The sequence below is a fragment of the Chelmon rostratus genome, chromosome 7, assembly GCF_017976325.1.
Source record: "Chelmon rostratus isolate fCheRos1 chromosome 7, fCheRos1.pri, whole genome shotgun sequence".
Lineage (NCBI taxonomy): Eukaryota > Metazoa > Chordata > Actinopteri > Chaetodontiformes > Chaetodontidae > Chelmon > Chelmon rostratus.
In genome coordinates, this window is record NC_055664.1 from 1,655,185 (window position 1) to 1,679,246 (window position 24,062).

At 40.0% G+C, this 24,062-nt stretch overlaps 1 protein-coding gene across 5 annotated transcripts in view; it reads left to right on the forward strand.

Annotated features, from left to right (window-relative positions):
* Positions 1-24,062, forward strand: part of myo18ab (myosin XVIIIAb) — a 135,710-nt gene that overhangs the window by 94,317 nt on the left and 17,331 nt on the right. For all 5 annotated transcript variants that reach the window (XM_041939928.1, XM_041939930.1, XM_041939929.1 and 2 more), the window contains 14 exons: positions 567-694; positions 991-1,145; positions 1,657-1,780; positions 3,327-3,434; positions 3,719-3,811; positions 5,703-5,813; positions 8,528-8,632; positions 8,720-8,866; positions 9,629-9,742; positions 12,025-12,141; positions 14,275-14,358; positions 15,526-15,663; positions 22,205-22,390; positions 22,548-22,687. In XM_041939928.1, coding sequence (XP_041795862.1) covers positions 567-694; positions 991-1,145; positions 1,657-1,780; positions 3,327-3,434; positions 3,719-3,811; positions 5,703-5,813; positions 8,528-8,632; positions 8,720-8,866; positions 9,629-9,742; positions 12,025-12,141; positions 14,275-14,358; positions 15,526-15,663; positions 22,205-22,390; positions 22,548-22,687 — 1,750 coding nt within the window. The remainder of the gene's footprint in view (positions 1-566; positions 695-990; positions 1,146-1,656; positions 1,781-3,326; positions 3,435-3,718; positions 3,812-5,702; positions 5,814-8,527; positions 8,633-8,719; positions 8,867-9,628; positions 9,743-12,024; positions 12,142-14,274; positions 14,359-15,525; positions 15,664-22,204; positions 22,391-22,547; positions 22,688-24,062) is intronic.

Below are 24,062 nucleotides of genomic sequence, written 5' to 3' on the forward strand. Positions count from 1 at the left end.
AGCAGAGTGGTGAGTATGACTTGACTGTTGTTGTACTGATGTAAATAGTGTTGTGGAATTCTACTGAATTTATCAAGACAACAAATAATCATCTGGGAAGTGCTGCGTTTGCATCAACAGCAACTTAAAACAGGACCAGACCAGGAAACAATGAGGTTTCTTACCAAAATATGATCAAATACACACATTTGTCACATTTGAGTCTAACTTCAGGTATAACTTCAAGATATCTTGAGCCACAACGTCTTCCACAACGTCCAAGTGCTTCATTCCTTGGCCATTTAAAATACTCTGGAACATCAAAATGTGAGACTATGTGCATGCATTTTCATCCAAAGGTCATATTATGTACATTTGCACTGCATTCACAACTAATAGTATGAAATAGTGATTTAACCTTTCAAATATATTTAATGACACATGGAAGTTGGGGGGGTATTGCTGTGTTTTTGTGACAAATGTTTCTTTATTGAAAAATGCCTGTTATATAGGAGGCATGCAGCAAGTGTAAGGTAACAAGTGTAGTGAAGGAGATGAAGCACACTGAGAACATGCTGATGTGACAGGAGGAGAGTGGAGGCTGAAGTATGAACGAGCCATCAGGGAGATTGAATTCACCAAGAAGAGACTGCAGCAGGAGTTTGATGACAAGCTGGAGGTGGAGCAGCAGAACAAACGGCAGCTGGAGAGGAGGGTGAGTGGATTTCACTGATAAACACCTTCCATTGTCAGTTTTTATTATTATTTTTGTTTGCATGTATTAAATTAAGTTTAGGTATTAAAGAATTCAGTGAAATCAAATTCCATGCATGTGTTTATGTACGTCTGTGGGACAATATAAAGCTCTACACTGCGTTCTGTTCTAATGTGGACATCTTGTATAGATTAGCATTCGTGCCGGGATGGCTGTGACGTTTATGTCCAGGCGTCTTTACAGGTTCAAATATTTTCTTGCCAGTTCTGATCTGTTGTGTGTGTGCGTTTGCGCAGATCAGTGACCTGCAGGCCGATAATGAAGAGTCCCAGAGAAACATCCAGCAGCTGAAGAAGAAAACCCAACGACTGACAGCTGAGCTGCAGGACACTAAACTTCACCTGGAGGGCCAACAGAGCCGCAACCATGACCTGGAGAAGAAGCAGAGGAAGTCAGTACACACACACACACACACACACACACACGCAGAGTCATGTTTGAGCAGGTGTCTGCAGATGCATGTGACTTCACACAGTTGTATTACTTTCTTCTGCTGGGCTCCCATAGACTGTGTAGGGTTCCCTGGTGTTGCTGGGGTAACAATGATAACTGTAAGGAAAAAACTACAATGTGTACCAGATTGTTTCCGGCATCATGCTGTGCAGAGAGAACAGAGAGGCTCCAGCTCATTTGTTTGGCTCCTAAAACGTGTGTGTGCACGTGGATGTGAGTGTGTATGTGCGTGCGTGCCATGCCGTGTAGACGCATGTCCTCTGCTGAATGTGCACGCTGTAGTTGAGACAGAGGCAGGTTATTGTTTGTGACCTGCTCAGAACATTGGAAGTGGTTAGATTTTTTCGTGAACTCTTGCACCATGAATTTTGCTTCTCAAAGGAGCAGCAGTTGTGCTTCACTCGAGCGTTTTGACAGTGTTAATTAGTGCAGTGTGTGTTTGTGTGCAGGTTTGACAGTGAGCTGAGTGCAGCCCAGGAGGAGGTGCAGAGGGAGAGGAGCCTGAGGGAGAAACTGGCCCGAGAGAAAGACATGCTGAGTGGAGACGCTTTCAGCCTCCGACAGCAGCTCGAGGTTTGTGCCCGTGTTTTCCAATTTGTGTAACAAAACTTTGAGGAGATTAGTTTTTTTATTTTCAATTGTATATTTTTACTTTATTTTGTTTATTTTTTCATTTGTGTAATTCCATACAGATTTGCTCTAGTGATGGTTGGATTGTTCTCCCTCTGCCTGGTGGTCACAAAATAGAACCAATCATAGATTTATTCCACCAGCAGAAGCCATAGTAGACACTCACACACACATAGTGAGCTGTAAATTGAAATTTCAGACACTTACTAATCACCATCATAGTTTCGCACAGCAGTCACATTGCATTGTGGGATTGTTAGGGGAAAGCAGTGTACATGTCATCGACAGATTTATCACTGTGACAACTGAGCAAAGTCCCTTCGCTGATGAGAACTGTGTGCAAGACCCTGAGTGGTTGATACTATTAAAGGAGAAATTCACCACTTTTATGTGGATATCCAATAAAAGCGAGACAAGAAGGGAGATTTGTTTTCGAGCGGCATCTGGAGCGTATAAATCCAAGATGAAATATCCAGTCGGAAGAACAGTGGATTTTTAAAGCAGCACCACAGAGACGATTAATACAAACTGTCCTCTGTCACACTATATCCCTAATTCAGATATAATAGAAATAGGGTTGAATAATAAAATAATGAAAATAGTATATATTGTTTATCTTGAGTTTGAAATTTGACGGGTCCACCCAATGAATAGTTTGTATCAGCCCTTGTTCTGTCTTTTACTCAACTCTTTGACCCTGAAGTTCATAGCACCTGATTTAAATTCCACTTCAGCAGCTTTGAAAATGAATTAAGTAATTCTAAATAATTAAAACACATTTTCACATAATGTTAAAACCTTATGCTCATGTACTTAACTGATTAATGATTGAACTTAATTAAATCAGAAATTAAGATACTAGCTCAAAGGTGGGCCATATTAGGATGGAATCATTCGCAGTATTTCGGATATAACTAGTGTTGCATTTAGTAGCTCTGTTGCTTGTTATATTATTACTTGACATGTGACTTCTCGGGGCAAAGTGCCCAAAATACAGGTGTGATGAGAGGCAGCTACAACAAAAAACAGATAAAATGCAAATAAACACGAATGTAACAACTACCAACAGGACACAAAAAGCATTTAGAGGTGAATGGAAATATTATGACTCACTGTGGGAGCTGTGTTTGCAACGATGGTTAACTTTTAATTTTCACAAATGTTTTTTTATGATGATCGTCTACCTCATGTTTTGAAGTTATACTAAGGGAACTATTCTGAGTTTTTGTCAGTTTTTACACGCATTGTAATTTAACATCCCCTGTTTGGTCTGTGTAAACTTGTGGTGATCTTGATCACATGCACGATAAAGGTCTGGACGTTTGCACTGCAACTTTGCAAATATGAACCCAAGTTGTGGAAGTATTCCTCTCTGAGTTAACAGGTTGTAGCCACCTACTGACAGCTTCCCTCAAAACATATGTATGTGTCTGCTCCTGCTCCTGACTGTCCCTTCCTGTCTGTCTGACTGTAACCTTCTGTCCTGCAGGACAAGGACCTGGAGGTGTGTGCAGTCAACCTGAAGCTAGACCAGCTGGAGGCTGAGCTGCAGGACCTTAACTCCCAGGAATCCAAGGATGAGGCATCTTTGGCCAAGGTCTTCTTTCTTTTTCTTTTTATCATTGTTTTTTTTTTGTGTTTTATTGTAGTTACTGCTGGATTTAGCATTTGTACTATCAAGTTCTTAGTACTAAAACTTTGCACGAAACCTTCTTTTTTTGACCCTTAAAAGGTTCTGTTAGTAATAGTCAGTCAAGACATGTAGTCTGTTATACAGTTAAGTTTTGTTTTTTTTATCAAGTGAATATGCTCTATTTTTTACTATATATGTGAATATTATGTATTATTTTGACTATTTTTCTGCTATTTTCTATTTTTCAGGTGAGGAAGCAGCTTCGTGATATGGAGGCCAAGATGAAGGACCAGGAAGAGGAGCTGGATGAGCAGGCTGGCACCATCCAGATGTTGGAGCAGGTATAGACAAAACTCTTAGTGCTTTGATCACAGGGAAATATTCAACACAGTATTACAACTGCATTTGTTCATTTTTGATCACCGCATGACGGACGAATACAAAATCAACCTGGCAGACAAAGCCCTGAATTTCATTTGGAGTGGTGCTTGTGTCCACCTAATAAATCAGTTCAGTGGTATTTTTTAGCTCTTTTTTTTTTTTGTCTTCACAAAATCCGAAGAAGAATCGATCTCTAAATGCTCCACTGTGCTCACCAGCTAGTCTCTAACTTTACCTGCTTGCTGTTTGTTGTCGGACAGGTTGTCAGACAGAGTTTGTCACTATTTGTCATGATTGACCGAATACTACTGCCCTTGCCAATCAAAAAAATCTCTTACAGCCCTGCATCTCTATTTGGAGAAGTGTGAACTATTAGAGGGCATAGACGCTGTTGTGTCCTCCAGAGATCATAATAATTGAAGTGGTTTTGGGAAATGCACTTTATCTTTCTGAGAGTTAGATGTGAAAATCAGTATAATTGTCATGTTTGTACTTGCTTAGCCTCGCTTAGCATAAAGACTGATAGCAGTTAGCCTGTCTCTGTCTAAAGTTTGGAAATGAGCCTACCAACAACTCTGAAGCTCACTAATTAACACTTGTCTCATTTGTTCAATCCATACAAAAACAGAAATGTTGTGTTTTCTGGGAAGTTATGATGTTCGTCAAAAACTAGTTCATGCTGTAGAGAGCTAAAACCACAAAATGTCTTTTTTCACATTCCTGTTTGTGTGATGGTTAAACAAGCGAAACAACATGTTAATTAACGAGCTTTATGGCTGTTGGTTTGTGTGACTGGGCCAGGTGAGCCTGCTTCCAGTCTTTATGCTAAGCTTCACATGCATTTGTCCTTGGAATGTGCAGGAACAGTTCCTGCATCGGGTCCCATGTGAATGGGTGCAGCGGTTGATATTTGACAGAAGACGCTTTCACATGGAGTGAGCAAACCAATCACAAAACTGTGCTGATGACTTCCTCAAATCTGTGACTTGTTTACAGCTGCCCTGCCAGTGCCTTGGTGGGTGATTAGAAAAAGGAAGAAGAAGGAGGCTTAATGAGCACAACAAGTTCTTTTGTTTGCAAACACACTCCTTTTATTGGCACCAGACAAAAACTGCTGTAATCCTGAAAATAGAGACACCCTCTGCTGGACTGTCCCTTCCCCCATCTATCCCCATCAACCCGGCAAGTGTGACAAGACATAAGAAGGAGATGTGCCTGAATGTAGCTGCATGTGTAAATGGTGACAATCATGAGTGGTGCCTGAAAGGTTATCCCGATACTTAACTGGAAATTATGTGTGAGACAGGCTAAAGTGGAGCCGTTGGGAATAAATTAATTTGGCCCCCTGCGGTCACTGATATCGAAGGGGGCACAAATATCAATCCATATTCTAACCACTGTATCCAGGGCATCACACCATCCTCAAGCTTATCAGTGGGAGCTGTAGGTGAGAGAAATTATATCTATTACAGGACACAAGTTAAAGACTTTCTCACAGAGTGCGTGGAAAACTTCTCTCGTCGCTCATGAACTGTGATGTTTTCCGTACTGATATTATTCTAATATTTTATGGTGGATCAATATATATCAGAAATCAGTTCTCAAGCTTAGCAGAAGATTGAGCTGAAGTGATGTTTCCAGACAGAAAAGGAGAAAGTAGCATTTTTCTCAGCCTCACTCCCTGTTCTCCTTCCACTGTGAACAGAGTTTATTGGCAGTATAGAGAACAAAGCAACGACTGTGGACATACCTGTGAATAATACTGTATATGGACATCATTTGAAAGTCAGCAAAGTGCTCCTTTAAGCCTTGATGAGTGCAGGGTTTGACACGTGCGTTTTTTTCTTGTAGGCCAAGCTGCGTCTGGAGATGGAGATGGAGCGTTTGCGTCAAACCCATTCCAAGGATATTGAGAGCAAAGACGACGAAGTGGAAGAGATCAGACAGTCCTGCAGCAAGAAGGTAAGCAGGTTCATTGCATGTGATGTGTGGGAGAAGCAACAGAAACAGTGACAGAGAAACATCAAGAGATGGTGCTCCTCTCAGATGTCTTCTGCTTGAATTTAGATTCTTCCTGCCTTCTAATGGCTCACCATCAGGTCCAGATCTGTATCTAATGACTGAATCAGCCAATCAATACTTATTTAAGGGCAACTCACAAGAGAATTAAAAAAGAGTAGACTGAGATATGCTGACTTTTAGTTCCTAGTATGGGTGAAGCTCCAATAACCTTTCAGTAATGTGTTTATTATAGTTCTAAGAATGACCATAAATCACAACTAATCATTTTTCATGATTCTATGGGGTCTTTTTTGTTCAATCACTAGTGTTTTTGTTGAACTGGCATCAACATTTGACTATTTCCTTACATACAACCTTCCTCCTTGCATGAAAGTACACAGTTGCAGTTAAATTCATTGCTTTCCAGACATGCACCACATGTGTGCTTAGCATCTTGGTTAGCTGTTGTTCATACCATTTAGGCCACATAGTTAACCGTATATATCCTCAAACAGTAGCTGGGACCGATATGAACCCCTTCGTTTGAACTGCCTTTAGGGGCTTCTATTAGAGACAGAACATTATTTCTAATCACTGAATTATCTTGTTTCAGTGATTTGCTGTTGCTGATGTGCTGTAAATACAAACTGAGCACTTTCCTGTTGTCTTGGTACAAACCTGATTCCAAAAAAGCTGTGACACTGTATAGTGTAGAAATAAAACAGAATGCAATGCTTGACATTGCTTCTCTATATTCAATTGAATACATTACAAAGACAAGATATTTAATTCTCAGACTGATAATCACTGTTTGTTTTTTGTAAATATACACTCACTCATTATCTGCTCATTCTGAATTTGATGCCTACAACACGTTCCAAAACAGTCAGGACAGGCCTGTTTACCACTGTGTCTTCACCTTTACTTTTAACAACACTCAGTAAGCGTTTGGGAACTGAGGAAGTTTTTAACATTATTTTAAATTCTTTCCCATTCTTGCGTGATATACTACTTTAGTTTCTCAACAGTCTGGGGTCTTGTTGTATACTGTATTTCATAATGGGCAGGCCAATATAGTACCTCCACTCTTAGCTTAAAGCCACACTGTTCTAATACATGCAGAATGGGACTTGGTATTGTCTTGCTGGAATAAGCAGGGTCATCCCTGGAAAAGATGTTGTCTGGATTGCAGCACCTAGTATGTTGCTCCAAAACACCAGAAATTACAATTACAATTACATTCCCATCCAAACCAAAGAGGACAGGCGCTTAGCCAAAACTGGGCAAATCATGAAATAAATAAACAACCGACGCACTGCAGGTCTTCACTGTCCACCTTTTATTGCACCCAGTTTTCAGCTATACCCCTGACTTACGGAGGTTTCTCCAGATTCTCTGAATCTTGTAATGATATTATGGATTGTACATTCCTTCTAAATTCCTTGCTTTGAGAAAACTTGTTCTTAAACTTTTGTTCTATTTGCACATACTTTCTCTTGAAGCGGTAAACCTCACTCCATCCTTGTTTATGAAATTCAGAATAAGTATGTGTTTACAAAAACAAATGAAGGGAGAGATTTAAGATCAGCTGAGCATTTTCTAATTTTTATTTTCTTATGTGTTTTATTTGTTTTATGTCATGCCCTTTTATCATTTACAGCACTGTGGTCAACTGTGGTTGTTTTTAAATGTGCTTTAGAAATAAATTTTGATTTAATTTGATTTGAAGTTGATGAGGTCAATCATGAAATATTTCTCAGAGGCCATGATCCGTTTCTTGTAGACTTTGAAACGCATACATAAGTTTTGAGTTAACTGACGGTAGCACAAAAGAAAAAAATTGCAAATAATTAGTGATTTAAAACAGCATTTGCGTTGAAACAAAAAACTGCAGCAGTGTGGTTTGCATGACATGGGGTTTGTCATGTCTTGGTCCAGATGAATTAGTCTGTTGGACTGTTTCTCACTAAAATATTAAATAAATTCATAAACATATACAGAATTGCCAGCTGCATTTATAATTGTATTTGTATAAGATCCATCATGTAAATTGTTTGACCTTTTCTTGAGTCACATTTGTTTGTATATGAACAGAATGGCTCCCATTGGTGGTTTAACATGATATTAATGTGATGGAAATGCAGTGGAGTGGAGGAGTGTGGGTGGCAGATTGAGTGAGTGGGTGGTTTGCTGTTGAAGTCTGGGTGCGTCTTCAGCTTTGTTGCTGTTAACTGCTGTTAATGCTGTTGTGTGTTTGTTTTGCTTTGCCAGTGCTGACTGCCCCGTCACTGGCCTTCACCAGTCAAGCCCTCATTAGCCCACGCATAATTAGCATTTTCTACACTCACACAAGCTGGGAGCGCTGTGTCTACACACTCTGTATTCCAGTGACATTTACCTAGTAATGCATTACTTGATGATGTCAAAGAGGTTTATTAAAATCACTTCTGAACACCATCATCAGTTGTAAAAACTGACGGTGGTGGCAGTGACAGAGGAAGACCGTCATGTTGTCATGTGACTTTTATATCTTAGGTCATGTGCTGATCATGGGAATTCTTTTCATGTATTCTTACTATATTTTTATTATATATTATTACTTATGTGTCCTCTCACTCTTTGCAATTGATGATGGTGTTTGCATGAACACTGAAATGTCTTGTGTGTGTGTCTAGCTGAAGCAAATGGAAGTCCAGCTTGAAGAAGAGTATGATGAGAAGCAGAAGGTGCTGAAAGAGAAGAGAGAGCTGGAATCAAAACTTCTGACAGCACAGGATAAGGTAACTACTCTGCACACAGCGAGATGGATCCCATCCCTGTCGAAGCTAGAACAGTCTTAGATGAACTTCGCTGTACCTGTTTCCCAGGTGAGATGTGATGACATTGAGACTGAGAAGCGTTTGAGGAAAGACCTGAAGAGAACCAAGGCTCTGCTGGCTGATGCCCAGATCATGTTGGATCATATAAAGAACAACGCACCCAGCAAGAGGGAGATCGCCCAGCTCAAGAACCAGGTATAGCCATGAAAACACCAATGTATACATGTACACTCACTGCACCAGGTTTTTAAGCTGTGCAAAGCCAGGCCAGAGACGTTTCAACAGCTGCATAATAGCTCACATTGAGAGGCAAGACAATAACACAGAGATACTAAATAACTATGGAAAGATGCCAAGAGTCTCATTGTGTCAAATGTCTCTTTCATTCTTGGGGTCTTGCTTTTAGGTTAGAGAGTTGGGGGGGCTAACTATTGTTGCGAGTGTTTCAGGGATATAAGATCCATGTAGAATTAGCTTTTAGCAGTTCCTGATTGCAGTGTACACATGGATGTACACACAGCTATCATGGGATTACTTTGATGTGAAAAGTTCTAGGGAGCATCTTTATTCTATGTGTTTTAAGTGAATTCTTGAACATGTATTTGCAATTGATATCAGAATAATGATTTGCTTGGGAAGTGTTATAAAGCCCAGTCACGAAAATAGGTGTATGATTTTTGTCTGCTCAGGTTTGACTGAGTTATGACGACACAGTGACTCATGCCTCTCGTGTCTCTCAAGGTGGGGTTCACAGTTTGCAAACCTCAGGTCTCGAGTACAGACTAGCTGTATTTTCTCTCAACAAAAAAACAACAAACCACTGTTGAGTTTAGCATGTTGGACTGGGTCCAGAAACAACTGAGAGAGTTTTACAGTCAGTGTATATACTGTATTGGTAACAAGTTACTCTGAGGTTACTGAACTGATACATTTTCCTGCATTTTGTGCCTGTTCCAGCTGGAGGAGTCTGGGTTCACCTGCTCAGCTGCAGTTAAAGCTCGTAAATCCATGGAGGTGGAGATTGAAGATCTGCACGTTCAGATGGAGGACATCTCCAAAACAAAACAGGCGGTCAGTACACCTCGCTGGATCCTCCTGGCCTTCAAAAACAGCATTTATAACAAGTTTCCTCGAGTGACACAACCACAAGCTGATCAAGTTAATGATTAAGTTTACTAGATATCACTGTTGAATAGGAGGAAAAAGCAATAGCTATCACAACATTTGGAGGTGATCATCAGTGGTAATCACATCAGTTTGTGTTTTTGAGGCTTTTATAAGGCTACACCATCTCTGGTGGTAGCTGGGCTGTCTATACCTCTTTCTTCACATGTATAGTTTGCAAATTTTTTTCCTACCTCAGCCTCTCCTAATCTTTTTTGACCTTTATGTTTCTCTGTCCTTTTTGCATGACTTTTCTTATTTTGTGTCCTGTTCCTGTGGCCTAAATTTTACTCTCTTAATCAATGAGGTTGAATCTGCTTGTACTTTCTGTCCTGCTTGTGAAAGAGAAATTACAGCCTGTTGGTTTTAACACAGCCAGTTAAAGTAAGATGACATGGCATCTTGGAGAGTTGGACTGTGTATTTTACCAAGGGAGAATATTATGTCCAAAATGCAGTGAATGGTAAAGATCATTGACTTGATGCAGCTACAGGTCAGGCACAGATACTAGTAAAACATGGACAGGTGGATTGCATCTAGGTTTAAAGTCTGAAAGACCAAGAAAGCTTTCCAACAGAACTATCTGTGGGATCGCCAGAAAAGCTAATCATACAGCAAAAGGCCTTCCAAGACCTTTCCTGCATCCTCACCACAAATTCAGCACCAGAGTTCACAAAGGAACATTCAAAAAAAGCCTCATGCATTTTGAAAACAAGTCCTATTGATTTAGGAATTTAAAATATAATATTTGCTCATTGGCTCATTGACCCTAAACACACCTCCAAATGCACAATGCACTACCTCAAGAAGCACATGCTGAAGGTTTTGCCATGGTCCTCACAGTTCCCTCACCAAAGCATCATGGAAAATCTGTGGATAGACCTTATAAGAGCAGTAAATGCAAGACGGCCCAAGAATCTCACAGAACTAGAAGCCTTTTGAAAAGAAGAATGGCCAAAAACTTCCCAAACAAGAGCTGAAAGACTAGATAGCTAGCTACAAAAAGTCTTTATAAGCTGTGGGGTGTTACTAAGTACTGCCCAAACTTTTATTTTACTTTTTTGTTATTTTCAAACTGTAAAAGATGGAACTATAAAAGGAATTTGCTTAAAATCTTAAAGAAATCTGTCCTCTTTAACATTATGCGGTTTGGAAATTAGGTCATCTATCATGCTGGAGCTGCTTTCAAAGCTTTTGTCAGCACTCTGTGAGGCCAACGGTGGATCTAAAAAAGGAAAGTGTGAATTTGTCCCAGATATCACATGGATATTTTTAGTTACTGAAGTGCACCTTAGTACATCTCAGCAGGGGACAGTATTAATAAAAATAGATAAGGAATAAATAAATCTTACCCTCATACTCTAAAACCATCCTTTGAAGCTTCTTTTGATTCAATGATTTGGGTTCATTCTATATCCTGTTTGGACTGATTCTTAAGAAGATGAATGCAACAGTATCAGCTGTGCCTGTCCCTCACTTCTCATCTACTCACTATTTGCAAATGGATTCATTAGCCTTTTCACATAGTCACATTAGTCATCATTTATTAATCCATAGCTGTGCACCATCACCCTGTCTCCCTCTTTTGTATATTATCCCAGTCATTATGGAAATAGGATTACTTCAGCGCAGCCCCTCGCCTCAGCTGAAGGTACGAGGCAGTCGCTGTTGGCTTTTAGCCTCTAATTGAATATCTTGGTTATGACTGGAAACTTAAATAACCCCTGTTGGGCCCTGTGATCAGAGTTCTCCTCATCCTCTGCTTGTGCATAGAGTGGCAGGCCTGCAAAGTCAAAGCACAGCTCCAGACTCGTATTTTACAACTGCTGATGGAGATGATGCAGGGAAAAAAAAGAGAAAGCCACACCAGTCTGACTAGAAAATATTTCTACATTGTTAAATACACTTTGTTAAAAACTGTTTTTTGTGCACAAATGAGTAAAGTGTGGTCTTGAATTAATAATAAAAGTACTAACAATATTTGACTCACTGAACAAAATATTTAGAGAGCTTGACCCCGTGTGAAGCACAGAGATTTACTTGTGGGAATTAGGTTTATTTTGTATCTGTAATAAAGGTTTTGGTGGGAGATTCAGCTGCCATCCTTTGTCCAGTTTTATCTGAAATAGAGACCACACAGCTATGTTGATCTTTTTACAAATCTCCTTGATTTGCCCTCTGTCCATCAGCTGGAGGAGCAGCTGAGTCGTCTGCAGAGAGAGAAGAATGACCTGCAGTCAAGAATGGAGGAGGACCAGGAGGATCTAAACGAGCTGATGAAGAAACACAAAGCTGCTGTGGCCCAGGTCTGGTTTTCTCCTCTCTGTGTGTTTCATACACTGTGCACAAATATGTGATGATGAGTCTAGAGTGTTCTAACTGAATAGTTATAGACCCGAAAATTACATGTGTGTCCTTATGCAGATTTATCCTTTATATTGTTTATTATTATTTATTTATTCATTCATTTTTTGATTTTAACATGGAATTTCAGAATTGATCTTTACTGATGTCAAAATAATTTAAGACAGGATTTTAAATGTTCCTTTGTCTTTCCTCTTTCTAGTGTGTTTTCATTTGTACCTTACTTTGACATTTACGGGTTAGGTTAGGTTTCATGATCACTTTAAAACAAAGACCAAAAAATGAAATGACACACAATGCACAGAATCTGTTTAAACTCCTACTATTTGAAAAGAAACTAAACACCCCATTTTAGCTTGAACATGGCCACTTCCCACATTCAAATACATGTAAAACCCAGACGTTTGTCTTTGTTTCAAACCTAGCGCCAAACACAAGTTAAATCAACCAACCAATGACGAATGGTAAATGGTAAATGGAGTGTATCTATAAAGCGCTTTTCTAGTCTGCCGACCAGTCAACGGCTTTACAGCACGAGCCTGCATTCACCCATTCACACATGGTAGCAATGCCACCTGCTCATTATGAGCAATAACACATTCACACAGCTACTTGGGGTTCAGTATCTTGCCCAAGGATACTTCGATATGTAGACTGCCAAGGCCAGGGATCGACAGCCTTCTGATAGGTGGACGACCACTCTTCCTCCTGAGCCACGGTCGCCCCAACTACAGCATGATCTTGAGATTTAGGATGTGTGAAAGCCTCTGCGACCTATGGTTGCCCATCGCACCCCTCTCCGCAGAGTGTTCACGTATATGTTCAGAGTTGTGTAATTCCAGCCTGAGGTTTTAATTAGCATAACCTGAACTGTCTTTTTTCACTCAACATAGAAAGCAGTGACATTGATTCAGTCTACCAAAGTCTGCACCTTCAGTGGCAGTCCAGATGGAGGTTTAGAGTCCAGCTGGTCTACACTGTGATCTTAGCTTGCTAAGGCTACAGCAGAAGCGGCAGAGGCTGTGGAGAAAGGGGGATGTGAATGAGTGGTAGAGAGCACATAAACATATGGAAACACTGATCAACACTGTGGACTACTAGGTGCTACTACTTTCAGTTGCATGCTCCCATGTCTTCATATAGAACTTTGCAATTCCAAACTCTTGCTTTGTACTTTGGGGGTGTGAAGTACAAGGCAATACCAAATATTTAAACTATATAATATAATATAATATTTAAAAAATCTAGTTTCTGGAAAAAGTTTGTCTTTTTCCAGAAAAAGAACACTATAGACTGATACTGGGATCAGTATTATGATGAAGTAAGTGTTCATATGATTTACAACTCAACAAAGTGGATTTAGTATTAGTCTTTAAATAAAACAGAATTCAGTTATTTTAACAACACAGTCCATAATTATTACACACCGTATGCACAAAATGAATTAAACACAGACCCACTCACAAAAGAACAGTGTCACAAGAGGTCAGAACCTCCCGAGAGAACCTTCAGAACCTTCAAATTTCAAGTTAATTTGTAAAAGGTACAATTCCTAGATCAGGCTTTACATTGTATTGTTTTAACACCATCCATCCCTGCCAATTGAGTCCATATTCCCCCACCTCTAGTTGTAATGTAGCTGTATATGCAGCAAGTGGAGATGAAAGTGGAGTAAAAGTGCTTCCTTTCCATCGCTGATCGAATGACGAGTGATCTGCCTCCACTGGCTCCAAATGAATCCATCCTTCCCGTCTAAACTGAGGCAGCTGAAGTCCTGGTGGGACTCGCTTTAGCAGAGTGCTTCATCTACTGTGAAAAACAGCGCTCGTCTCAAATATTTCACACAGGTCAATATGAGATCAGATATACTGATATGCTTTCCGCAGACTAAAAAAGGTCTTTCTAGCAGATTTACAGTATTTGTTAAGGTACGGTCACTGTGATGTCATCATGTTGTACTCAGTCTTCTTATTATGTTTTTAGCTGTTTGGCTATACAGGTATGCATCGTCTGCATACTTGTAGTATCATGTTGCTCATTGGCTTTTCTTCTTTTGCGTGTTTGTGGGGTTTCAGTTGGCACAGAACCTGGCTCAGATCAGTGACCTCCAAGCCCAGCTGGAGGAGGCCCTCAAGGAGAAGCAGGAGGTCCAAGAGAAGGTAGATGCTGGTTTTCCACTCTAAGCATAGCACTGATGTGACAAGGACAGCCAGTTAACAGCAGTTTCTCTAAATACACAGCAAAGCAGGCAGGGAGAGATTTGACAGGGTAGAACAAGTTGGACTTCACTCCTCTGTCAGCTTTAAAAGACAAATATCTGACAAGAGGAGGGAACCAGCAGTGCATGGTTAGTGAACTGGAATCTAGTGCTGATGTCATTTCACACAGAGTTTTTGATTGATGCTCAGCAGTTACTTAGAAAACAGAATTTGTTAATCATATTTACCTAACTGACCACCAAAATCCCATGCTGTAATGCAGCAGAGGAACATTTGACTTGTTCGAGATGAGTCTGTCATTCGTTTGAATCTACACTATACTATACATCATTTAAAATCCGCAGCTGTGTAACCTGTTTAAAGATATCATTTCTATTGGGACAGCAGTTGCTCATTTTGTAACTAGAGTGCATACACAACGCTACATTAAAATGTTAACAATCTAGAGAAACAATCTCTCATTGTACCATGTTTGTGTCTCTGTAAACCTGGTTCAGTATCACTGATTCTTACTTTTGGATATTTTTGAACTCCATAGAGTAACCTTTCAGAACCAGGATAGTAACTGTACTTCAAAAAGGTTCAAGAACAGTGACCACTTAAATTTTTGGGCTTGATTCTGTGTTACTTTTCTAGTAAGAATTGAAATCTATTACTTGTTCCAGCTTCTTAACTGTGAAGATTTGCTGCTCGTACTTGTTTTTATGAAGGGAAACAAAATATTTTAGGGTTTTGGACTGACAGTCTGAAGTAGTTGCTCTTTCACGGTTTACTGCATATTGAATGATGATTAGATGAGTTATTGTTGCCTAGAGAAAGTTTCAGACAGTTTCAGTCTCATAATTTCAATATCATTGGAAAATGTTCTATATTGTACCTGTTCTGATTCAGTACCAATACAGAACCAACTTTTTATTTACGTAATTCACATGTATCTTGTTTGTTTAATATGGAGACAGACAGAAATGTAAAAGTGTAAAGAGTGAAGTGACTTTGCATCTGCTCTGCCTTGTGCCATTGTGATCCAGGATGCTAAAGGTTTTCATACAACCAAACATTAGCTCCTCCAGTAACCATATGAAAACCTGAAGTATGTTTGTGTCTTAGATGCAAGCCCTCCAGAGCCAGCTGGAGTTCCAGGAACAGTCCATGGTGGAGAAATCCCTTGTGAGCCGGCAGGAGGCCAAGATCCGTGAACTCGAGACCAAGCTGGAGTTTGAGAAGACTCAGGTCAAACGCCTGGAGGTGAGAGCTAAAGACAGGTGGGGGAGTGCTGGTGATGGTGGTCATGTTAGATTTCTAGGAGACTAAGCTCTAACATGTGGAAGACATGGGTAGAGGCTAGAGGCAGGGTGAAATGTGCTGCAGGGGTCAGAGATCAACTGCAGAAACAGAACAGGAAAAAAATGAACTGAACCATAAATAGCACTACATGCAAGGGATGATGTAGAGTGAGCAGGTTCCTACTGAGAAATAAACCCCAACATGAGATAGAAACATAGGTAAGATAAGATCAATTTTATTAATTTCCACCTGGGGAAATTTTGGTGTTGCAGGCAGCATCAATTAAAATAGCGAATAGCAAAGGCAATAGTGAATAAAAAATACAAAAACAAAAAAAGAAGCTGATGATCTATATGTACATTTTATACAAAAGACTATAGAAAATATATTGCCAATGGAAAGTACTTGAGAAATATTGAAAAAATTGCACAGGGATTTAAACAAAAATTGCATGTGGTTATGGATAAATGTAAAGTACAGTATTTGCTCTATTGCACAGTAGATAATCATATATATATGTGTCACAGTGGAAATAAAAATATTATTTAAAAAAAAGGAATGTAATATTGCACAGGTTATAACGTGTATGAGGTGCAAGGATGTTTTACAGTAGTGCAAAAAAAAAAAAAAAAACTGTGTGTGTGAACACAGTGCTACATTATACAATGCCTGAGCTGAATTACCTGATGGCTGTTGTAATGGTTGAGTATTCCTTCTTTCAGAGTGGATGCAGCAGTCTGTTACTAAAGGAGCTGCTGAGGGCCCCCACTGTGTCATGCAGGGGGTGGGAGGGGTTGTCAATGACAGATGTCAGCTTGGCTAACATCCTCCTCTTACCTACATCCTTAGTGGTGTCCAGAGGACAGTCCAGGACAGAGCCAGCTCTCCTGACCAGTCTGTTCAGTCTCTTTCTGTCCCTCTCAGAGCTTCCACAGCCCCAGCAGACCACTGCGTAAAAGACTGCAGATGCAACCACAGAGTCATAGAAAGTTTTTAGCAGCGTCTTACATACTCCAAAGGACCTCAGTCTTCTCAGCAGATGGCCCTTCCTATACTGAGCATCTGTATTGGTGGTCCAGTCCAGTTTGTTGTTGAGGTGGACACCCAGGTATTTGTACTTACCACAATGTCAATGTCTTCCACACCAATGCCTGGTTGGTATGCAAACTGTAGAGGGATCTAGTCCGCTGCTCACCAGGTGATGGAGGTGGTTAAGTATAATCCTCTCCAGGGTCTTCATTAGGTTGGAAGTTGAGGCTACCAGTCTGAATTGGTTGAGCTCATGCGATGCACAGTCTTTGGCACTTAAACAGCACAGGAAGTATTCCACAGGGCCCATTCTCGATCTCCAGATTCAGGGCCCTGAATCTCCACTGCGGCCTAAGATGGTTTTCTGGCATTCCCCCACCCTTCCTCTTACTGCTCTCTGTCACTTGCCTGTCAGCTCTCAGCACTCTGTTTCCATTTTTTTCTCCAATCTTTTACCATGTGATGAACTCTCTACCAGTGCTCTGTACGTCACCTGAAAAATAGTCTCTAATTGAAGTCAGCATGTTTCTCACTGGAAATTATTCACTGGATTCATACATGTCAGTACAGTGATGACTTTTTTTTTTTTTTGTAACTTATATTTTATTGATTTTCTCATTTAAACAACACAATACATATAGAACATAGTGTCAGTAAAATAACTTTCAGTCTTTATGCTGTTTTTTGTAGACAGTCCATTTTTCCCATCTGCTCTCGCATAATGATTGTTGTAGTTTCATAATATGTGTGAGTCTCTCCATAACGTGTATCTCATCAATGATCTCCATCCAGTTCCTCCAAGTAGGGGGGTCTTCTTTATACCATTTCCTTGTGATGGCTTTCTTGGAAGCCGCCAGTAAAATCTTAATCAGATACCAGTCTCTGTCTTGGATGTTTTCTCGAGTCACATTTCCCAAGTATAGTACAATGCATGTTTTAGCAGCTCATAGCCTAATATCTTTTTCATCTCTTTCCACACATTATTCCAGTATCTTGTTATTTTGGTGCAATACCAAAAAATATGTGTGTGACCCACATTCTGTTCCCCACACAGTCTCCAGCAGAGTAGTTGTCCAGATAATCGTCCCTTTTTCATTTTTGGTGTGATGAAAAATCTCAGAATGTTTTTCCAGCAAAATTCTTTCCATATTCTGGAATAACTAGTTGTTTGCTGTGTTTTAAATATATTATACCACATCTCGTCAGTTATTACTTCCTTTAATTCTTTCTCCCACTTATCTCTTTTGTACAAAGTTGAAGTGTTTCTATTTGCTACCATTCCTTGGTACAATTCGGATATTACTCTTCTAAATTTGTTCTTGTGTGCATTACATGGAGTCACAATCACTTTATTTGGTTCACCTGGGAGGTCTGGCTTTATTTCTTTATTAAAACAGTCTCTGACTTGTAAATACATGTAAAAATCTTGACCAATTCTAGTTTTAAAGATAGCTGGATTTCCACAGTTTCCTGTGGTGAAATATGCATAGTTTAGAATATATAGTCTCATTCTGCCTTTTGGTTTGCTTTTTATGTGTTCTCACTAGCGTTAGAGACTGCAGTGAGTGAATATTTCAGGTTACCTGAGTATTATAACTCATCAAAGCTGGAGGTAGCAGAGCCCAATCAATACAGATGTGAGGAGGCACAGTACACCACCCACTCAGTATGAGCGATGTGAACAGGACTGGTGGCTAATGCAGGAGCTCACTCACCAATAAAGTGTGCTGCTGGCATTGACGGAAAGCCAGGATACAGACTTGCTGCAGATTTAAAAGATTCATATTGGAGTTACTGCTGAGGACTAACTTATACAGTGGCATGGGCACCCCTGGTCAAAATTTCTGTTCTTTTTTATTTTAGAATGAAAACAAGAAAAGGAGCATCATGCAAATGGTTGGGCACCCCAAGAGATTTGTGCTCTTGAGATTACTTATACCAAGGTTTCTGACCTTAATTAGCTTGATAGTGTGATGGCTTGTTCTCACTTATTGTTAGGAAAGGCCAGGTGATGCAAATTTGAGGCCTTTATAAATACTCTGACTCCTTAGACCATGTCCCACCGATCAGGAGACATGATCTCCTCTAAGCAGCAGCGTAGCACTCTGAAAATTAAAATAATTGATGCCCACTAAGCAGGAGAAGGCTAAAAAAGATAGCAAGGCATTTCAGGTAGTTGTTTCCTCAGTTTTTCTGTAATTAAAAAACTATTATGGTGGAGGTCAAGCTGAGGTCTGAAAGACCAAGAAAACTTTTTGAGAGAACTGCTCATAGAATTGTTAGAAAGCCAAGTCCAATGGCGCAGGGGGGGGTCTGTGGCAGACTCTGGAGCGGTGTGCTCTGTTCTACTGTGCAACACCTGCACAAATATTAACTTCGTGGAAGCGTCATCAAAAGAAAACTTTCCTGCATCCTCACCACAAATTTTTAGCACCAGAGCTCAAAAGAACATTGAAACTAGCCGAATGCATTTTGGAAACAAGTCCTGTGGACTGATGAATTTGGCCACAACAACCAAAGTATGTTTTATTAAAAAAAGGTACAGAATTCAATGAAAAGAAACCCCCTCCATCTGCCAAGGACAAGGATGGATCGATCATCGGCCTGTGTCGCAGCCAGTGGCACGGGTAACATTTTACTGATAGAGGGAAGAATCCATTCAATTAAATACTAGCAAATTCTGCAATCAGTTACCACTCAGTCTATAAAAAAGCTGATGATGAAAAGAGGATGGATACAGCAGAATAATGATCAAAAACACTCTTCAAAATCCACAGTGGACTACTTCAAGAGGTGTAAGCTGAAGGTTTTTCAGTGGCCTTCACAGTCCCTAGACGTAAATATCATCGAAAATTTGTGGATAGACCTCAAGCAAGAAGTACATGCAAGACAACCCAAGAATCTAAAACTAGAAGCCTTTTAAAAGGAAAAATGGGCAAAACAAGAACTGAACGGCTCCTAGCTGGCTACAAAAATCTTTTACAAGCTCTGATACTGGCCAAAGTGTTGGGTTCACAAACATTTGCTTTGGGCCTGTCCTTTTTTGTTATTTTCAAAACTGTAAAAGTAAAAAAAAGTGATCTTGCTTGAAATATTAGAGAAATGTGTCTTCTTTCTGCTGTTGGGAAGTTAGGTCACCTTTTACCTACTTACTTAGTTATTCACAGGAAAATAGATTTTGACGACGGGTGCTCAATTTTGTAGGCAAATGTGTGATGAAAGTGTTCAGCACTCTAGTACAGTATTGATACAAACAAACTAACATTGTTCTCTGACTGGGATCTGTGGAGAGTGTTTCACTCGTATCTGAACTCAGTCAACCGCCACAGGCATACATTCATATTATTTCAGGGCCTTCTTGGAATGAATTCAGCTTTTTTTTTTTATTTGCTCTGATTCTTATCTGCTACAGTCCTGAAATCTGAACTAGGGATTGATTGCAGATTTTTAAAGGCCATAATGATAAGAATGTTGTATTTATACTGCATTCAGATGAATTCAGGCAGACAGTAGACAACAGATCGACAACACCATCAGGATGGCGCGGGAAAAACGAACAGTCCGACAGAATGGCAGGACGGCAAAACGAAACATGCATGGTGATATTTTGCTATGCTATATTGCTTTTGTTCATTCTATGCTATGGTGGTGTTGTATTGAATGGAATAAATGTTATAATATAACTAGTTTTGCTTTCTCTTAATATTCTATTGCAAACTTAAAATGAATGATAAGTTCCCTCCAAAACGAAATTTTCCTCCAAAATATAAGGTCATTCTTTAATTTCCAACATGGATAATGAAGGGAGAACTGCACTTGGTGTAACCCTTGTTTATGTCTGTCTAAAAAAGAGACAACAACAAAAAACATGTCAGTAGGATGTCAACCATATGTTTCTGGGTGTTGTTGCATCAAAATTAATAACATAACTTCTGATTGTAAATTCTGTTGCAGATGATGGCAAAAAGTTAAACTATTTTAACTCTGGACGCCAATGGCATCTACTGTTACCATTGGCAGTATTCTCTGCCAGCCTCATCAATTTTGTTGTTCTGCTTTAATGAATGTAGCAGTATACACATCAGTTTTTTTAGCCATGCTGGCAGAAAGGCTCTAGGGCAGGCATCTCAAACCGGTTCCATAAAGGGCCGCGTGGCTGCAGGTTTTCATTCCAACCCAGGAGGAGCACATCAGGCCAACCAATCAACATCAAGGGATCACTTAGTTGTCAGCTGAAGACTGAGATCAGCTGATTAATTGATTCCAGCCTGGTGTGTTTCTCCTTGGTTGGAATGAAAACTTGCAGCCACGCGGCCCTTTATGGAACCGGTTTGAGATGCCTGCTCTAGGGTATTGACCAACAGTTGGACCATCACTTTCATTCAGAGAAGAAGTCAACATATATTGGGTAGACCCTCCTATGATAGACCCCTTTTACACCTTGCATTAAAATGCATCTTGGGTGATCGGATTGCAATTGCAGATAGTGCTTGGCCACATGTAAGTACAAGTGTAAATACAACATGCATTGAGGACAGATCAGGATCTGATCCGCCAAACCACCTCCAGAGGTGGTCTGGGATGCATTGTGTAAATAGTGTTTTCAATCCACACACAACTAATGATCAACTAACAAGTTATTATTAACTTAGTGAGTCTATGCAAGATAATGAATGGAACTGGGAAGATCCCCAGATACCCTGGTTAGGTCTGGTCTCCCAGTGTAAGCTATGATGTCTAGAGGTTGGTAAGTATGCTGATCAACCATACGCTTCAAAGTCACGAGTAACAGGTACCTTCAAAGAATTGTAGTATCAAAAGTTCAATATTTGTCTTTTAAAAGTAGTGTAGTAAAAATCGTAAGTGTCCAACAAAAATTGATACTCAAGTAAAGTCCAGATACTCGAAATCTGTACTTAAGTACAATAAGTAAATGTACTTCATAACTGAATAACCCTGCCCTTTACAGATAAATCTTACCAGGACAGTACATTTATTCATTCGGTAGATGCTTTTGTTTAAAGCAACATACAAATGAAGTACTATTCAAGCCGCAGTGGGTCAAAGAGAAGCTGTTGAGCAGCATACTCAGCCAGATAGGAACTGATCTTTCTGATGTTGTTTATGTCGTGCAAAGCAACATGGCTGAGTGGCAGATGCAGCATGCTGAGTGAAAGTTAGTTGGTCATCAATCATGCGACCCAGATTTCTAGAAGACTTGGTTGGAGAGATCGGGGTGGAGCTGAACTTATCTTCAAGAACTCTTTGCTTGTGCATATTAGGCCATTTTATCAAATTGTTGGATGATGTCTTGTTGCTGACCAGCAAAAGCTGAGCCAGGTGTAACTTTTTGGTTTAATTCTGTGTCCTCTTTGCCTGGAGTCCTCTAGTTTGGCACCCCCACTTCCCAGACTGGCCTCATTCAAATGACAGTTTGACCATATTGTTGAACCTTGTTCCTTTTAATGTGCAGAGCCTTGTAGCTCGGCTTAAGGAGAACCTAGAGAAGCTGACGGAGGAACGAGACCAGCGCAGCAGCAGCGAGAATCGAGAGAAGGAGCAGAACAAACGTCTACAGAGGCAGATTCGCGACATCAAGGAGGAGATGGGTGAACTGGCTAAAAAGGAAGCTGAGGCCAGCCGCAAAAAACATGAGCTGGTAAGACTGTGACAGACAGTAATGATACAAATTACTAACAGTTATCACTGTTAGTAGTACAGTGAGACACTCTGGCTTCATTTTAAGAGACAACAATAAATCAGCAATATTGAACTAATCAATGGTCCTGATCAGCTGACTCTTCTCTTATTGACAGGAAATGGACATTGAGAGCTTAGAGGCTGCTAATCAGAGCCTGCAGGCAGACCTCAAGCTGGCCTTCAAAAGGATTGGTGACCTTCAGGCAGCCATTGAGGACGAGATGGAGAGTGATGACAATGAAGACCTTATCAACAGGTACAAAAAAGTTTACTTTTAGGTTTGGAGCTTCTTGAAGTTCCAGAAGGTGGAGGATGTATCATGGAACAGACTGTAAACAGTGAGGGAGTCTGATAGCCAGAAGTATTTGCATTTGCCCAAGAAATAATTGAGTCATTAGGCAGATAATATTTACATATGCAGCATCCAATCTTTATTGTGTTAAAGGACACTAGTGCACAAAGTGCACAAAAAACTGCATAAGTCTGCACAAAGTCATTTACTGCCTTTTTCTAGTTGTCATTGTGATAACTCACCAAACTCTCAGTTGTTTCTGTGACAAGAGTGCAAACTCCATTTGCTGATAAGGACCATGAAATGCAGTTGAAACACCAGAAATGCTAGCAGCTGGACCTTGATTTGAGAGACAGATTATCAAACTACTGATCCCAAGGTCAAGAATTAATTTTTACTCTCAAAGTAATATTCTATGCAAGATATTAATAAGAATATTATTCTTACTAGTTTGTTGTTACTCACAGCTTTTTGTAGGACATATCACTGCCTGTCTTTTCAGGTGACCAAATCCCTGGAACTATCCAAAAACTGCAGGACACTTTTGTGCATTTTTACTGCTCAGAATTTGAAAGTGTTGCAATTTCCCTGTGGCCACTGCAATCACACAAATTTTGAAAAAGCAATACTATGCTGTCAGTAAGTAGAAAAAACATGTGCTCACTTTAAATCCTCAGTCTACCGTGAAGGGTTGCTGTGGTGAAACAATAATGTTTGATCTCCTTTCTGTCGTATCTGCTTTCCAAAAAGTTGTTGTAAAGAGTCAGCTGAGAAGATCGATATCAGTCTTATGTCTGTGTGTAGAACAGAGCTGTAGTGAATAACAGCCTGACACTGTTCATTTCTGAACGGGGTCAGGCTGTTTCCCCTTCTTCCCGCCTTTATGCTAAACTAGGTTTACCACATCCTGACTCTAGTTCTGTAATTCTTTTCCATGTAACCTTTAGGAAAAAAAGCAAAGGAGCATATTTCTTCGTTCAAGTTGAGTTGATTTGTTGTCATTGGTCATGTATCATATTGGCAGTATGATGACAATGATGACAATTTCAACCATCCAACCAAAGCTCTCCAGATATGGAATTTTCTGGTAATTGTCTACACTTATTGCACCTTTAATTTTCCTCCTCATCCTTTAGGCAGCAGTTATCTAAGCTAACGTCTGGTTCAGCTCCACAGAGATAACTAGCAGAGGGGATGTAAAAGGGAAGGAGGGAGTTAGTTGCACTGAAATGATCATAGGGACCATGATAAAGCATCCAAAGGTAGTTCTTTCTGACTCAGTCATCAGCCTCAGTATTATTGACACCCTCTAAAAAGTCCTGTATTCCCTCTGGGGTGT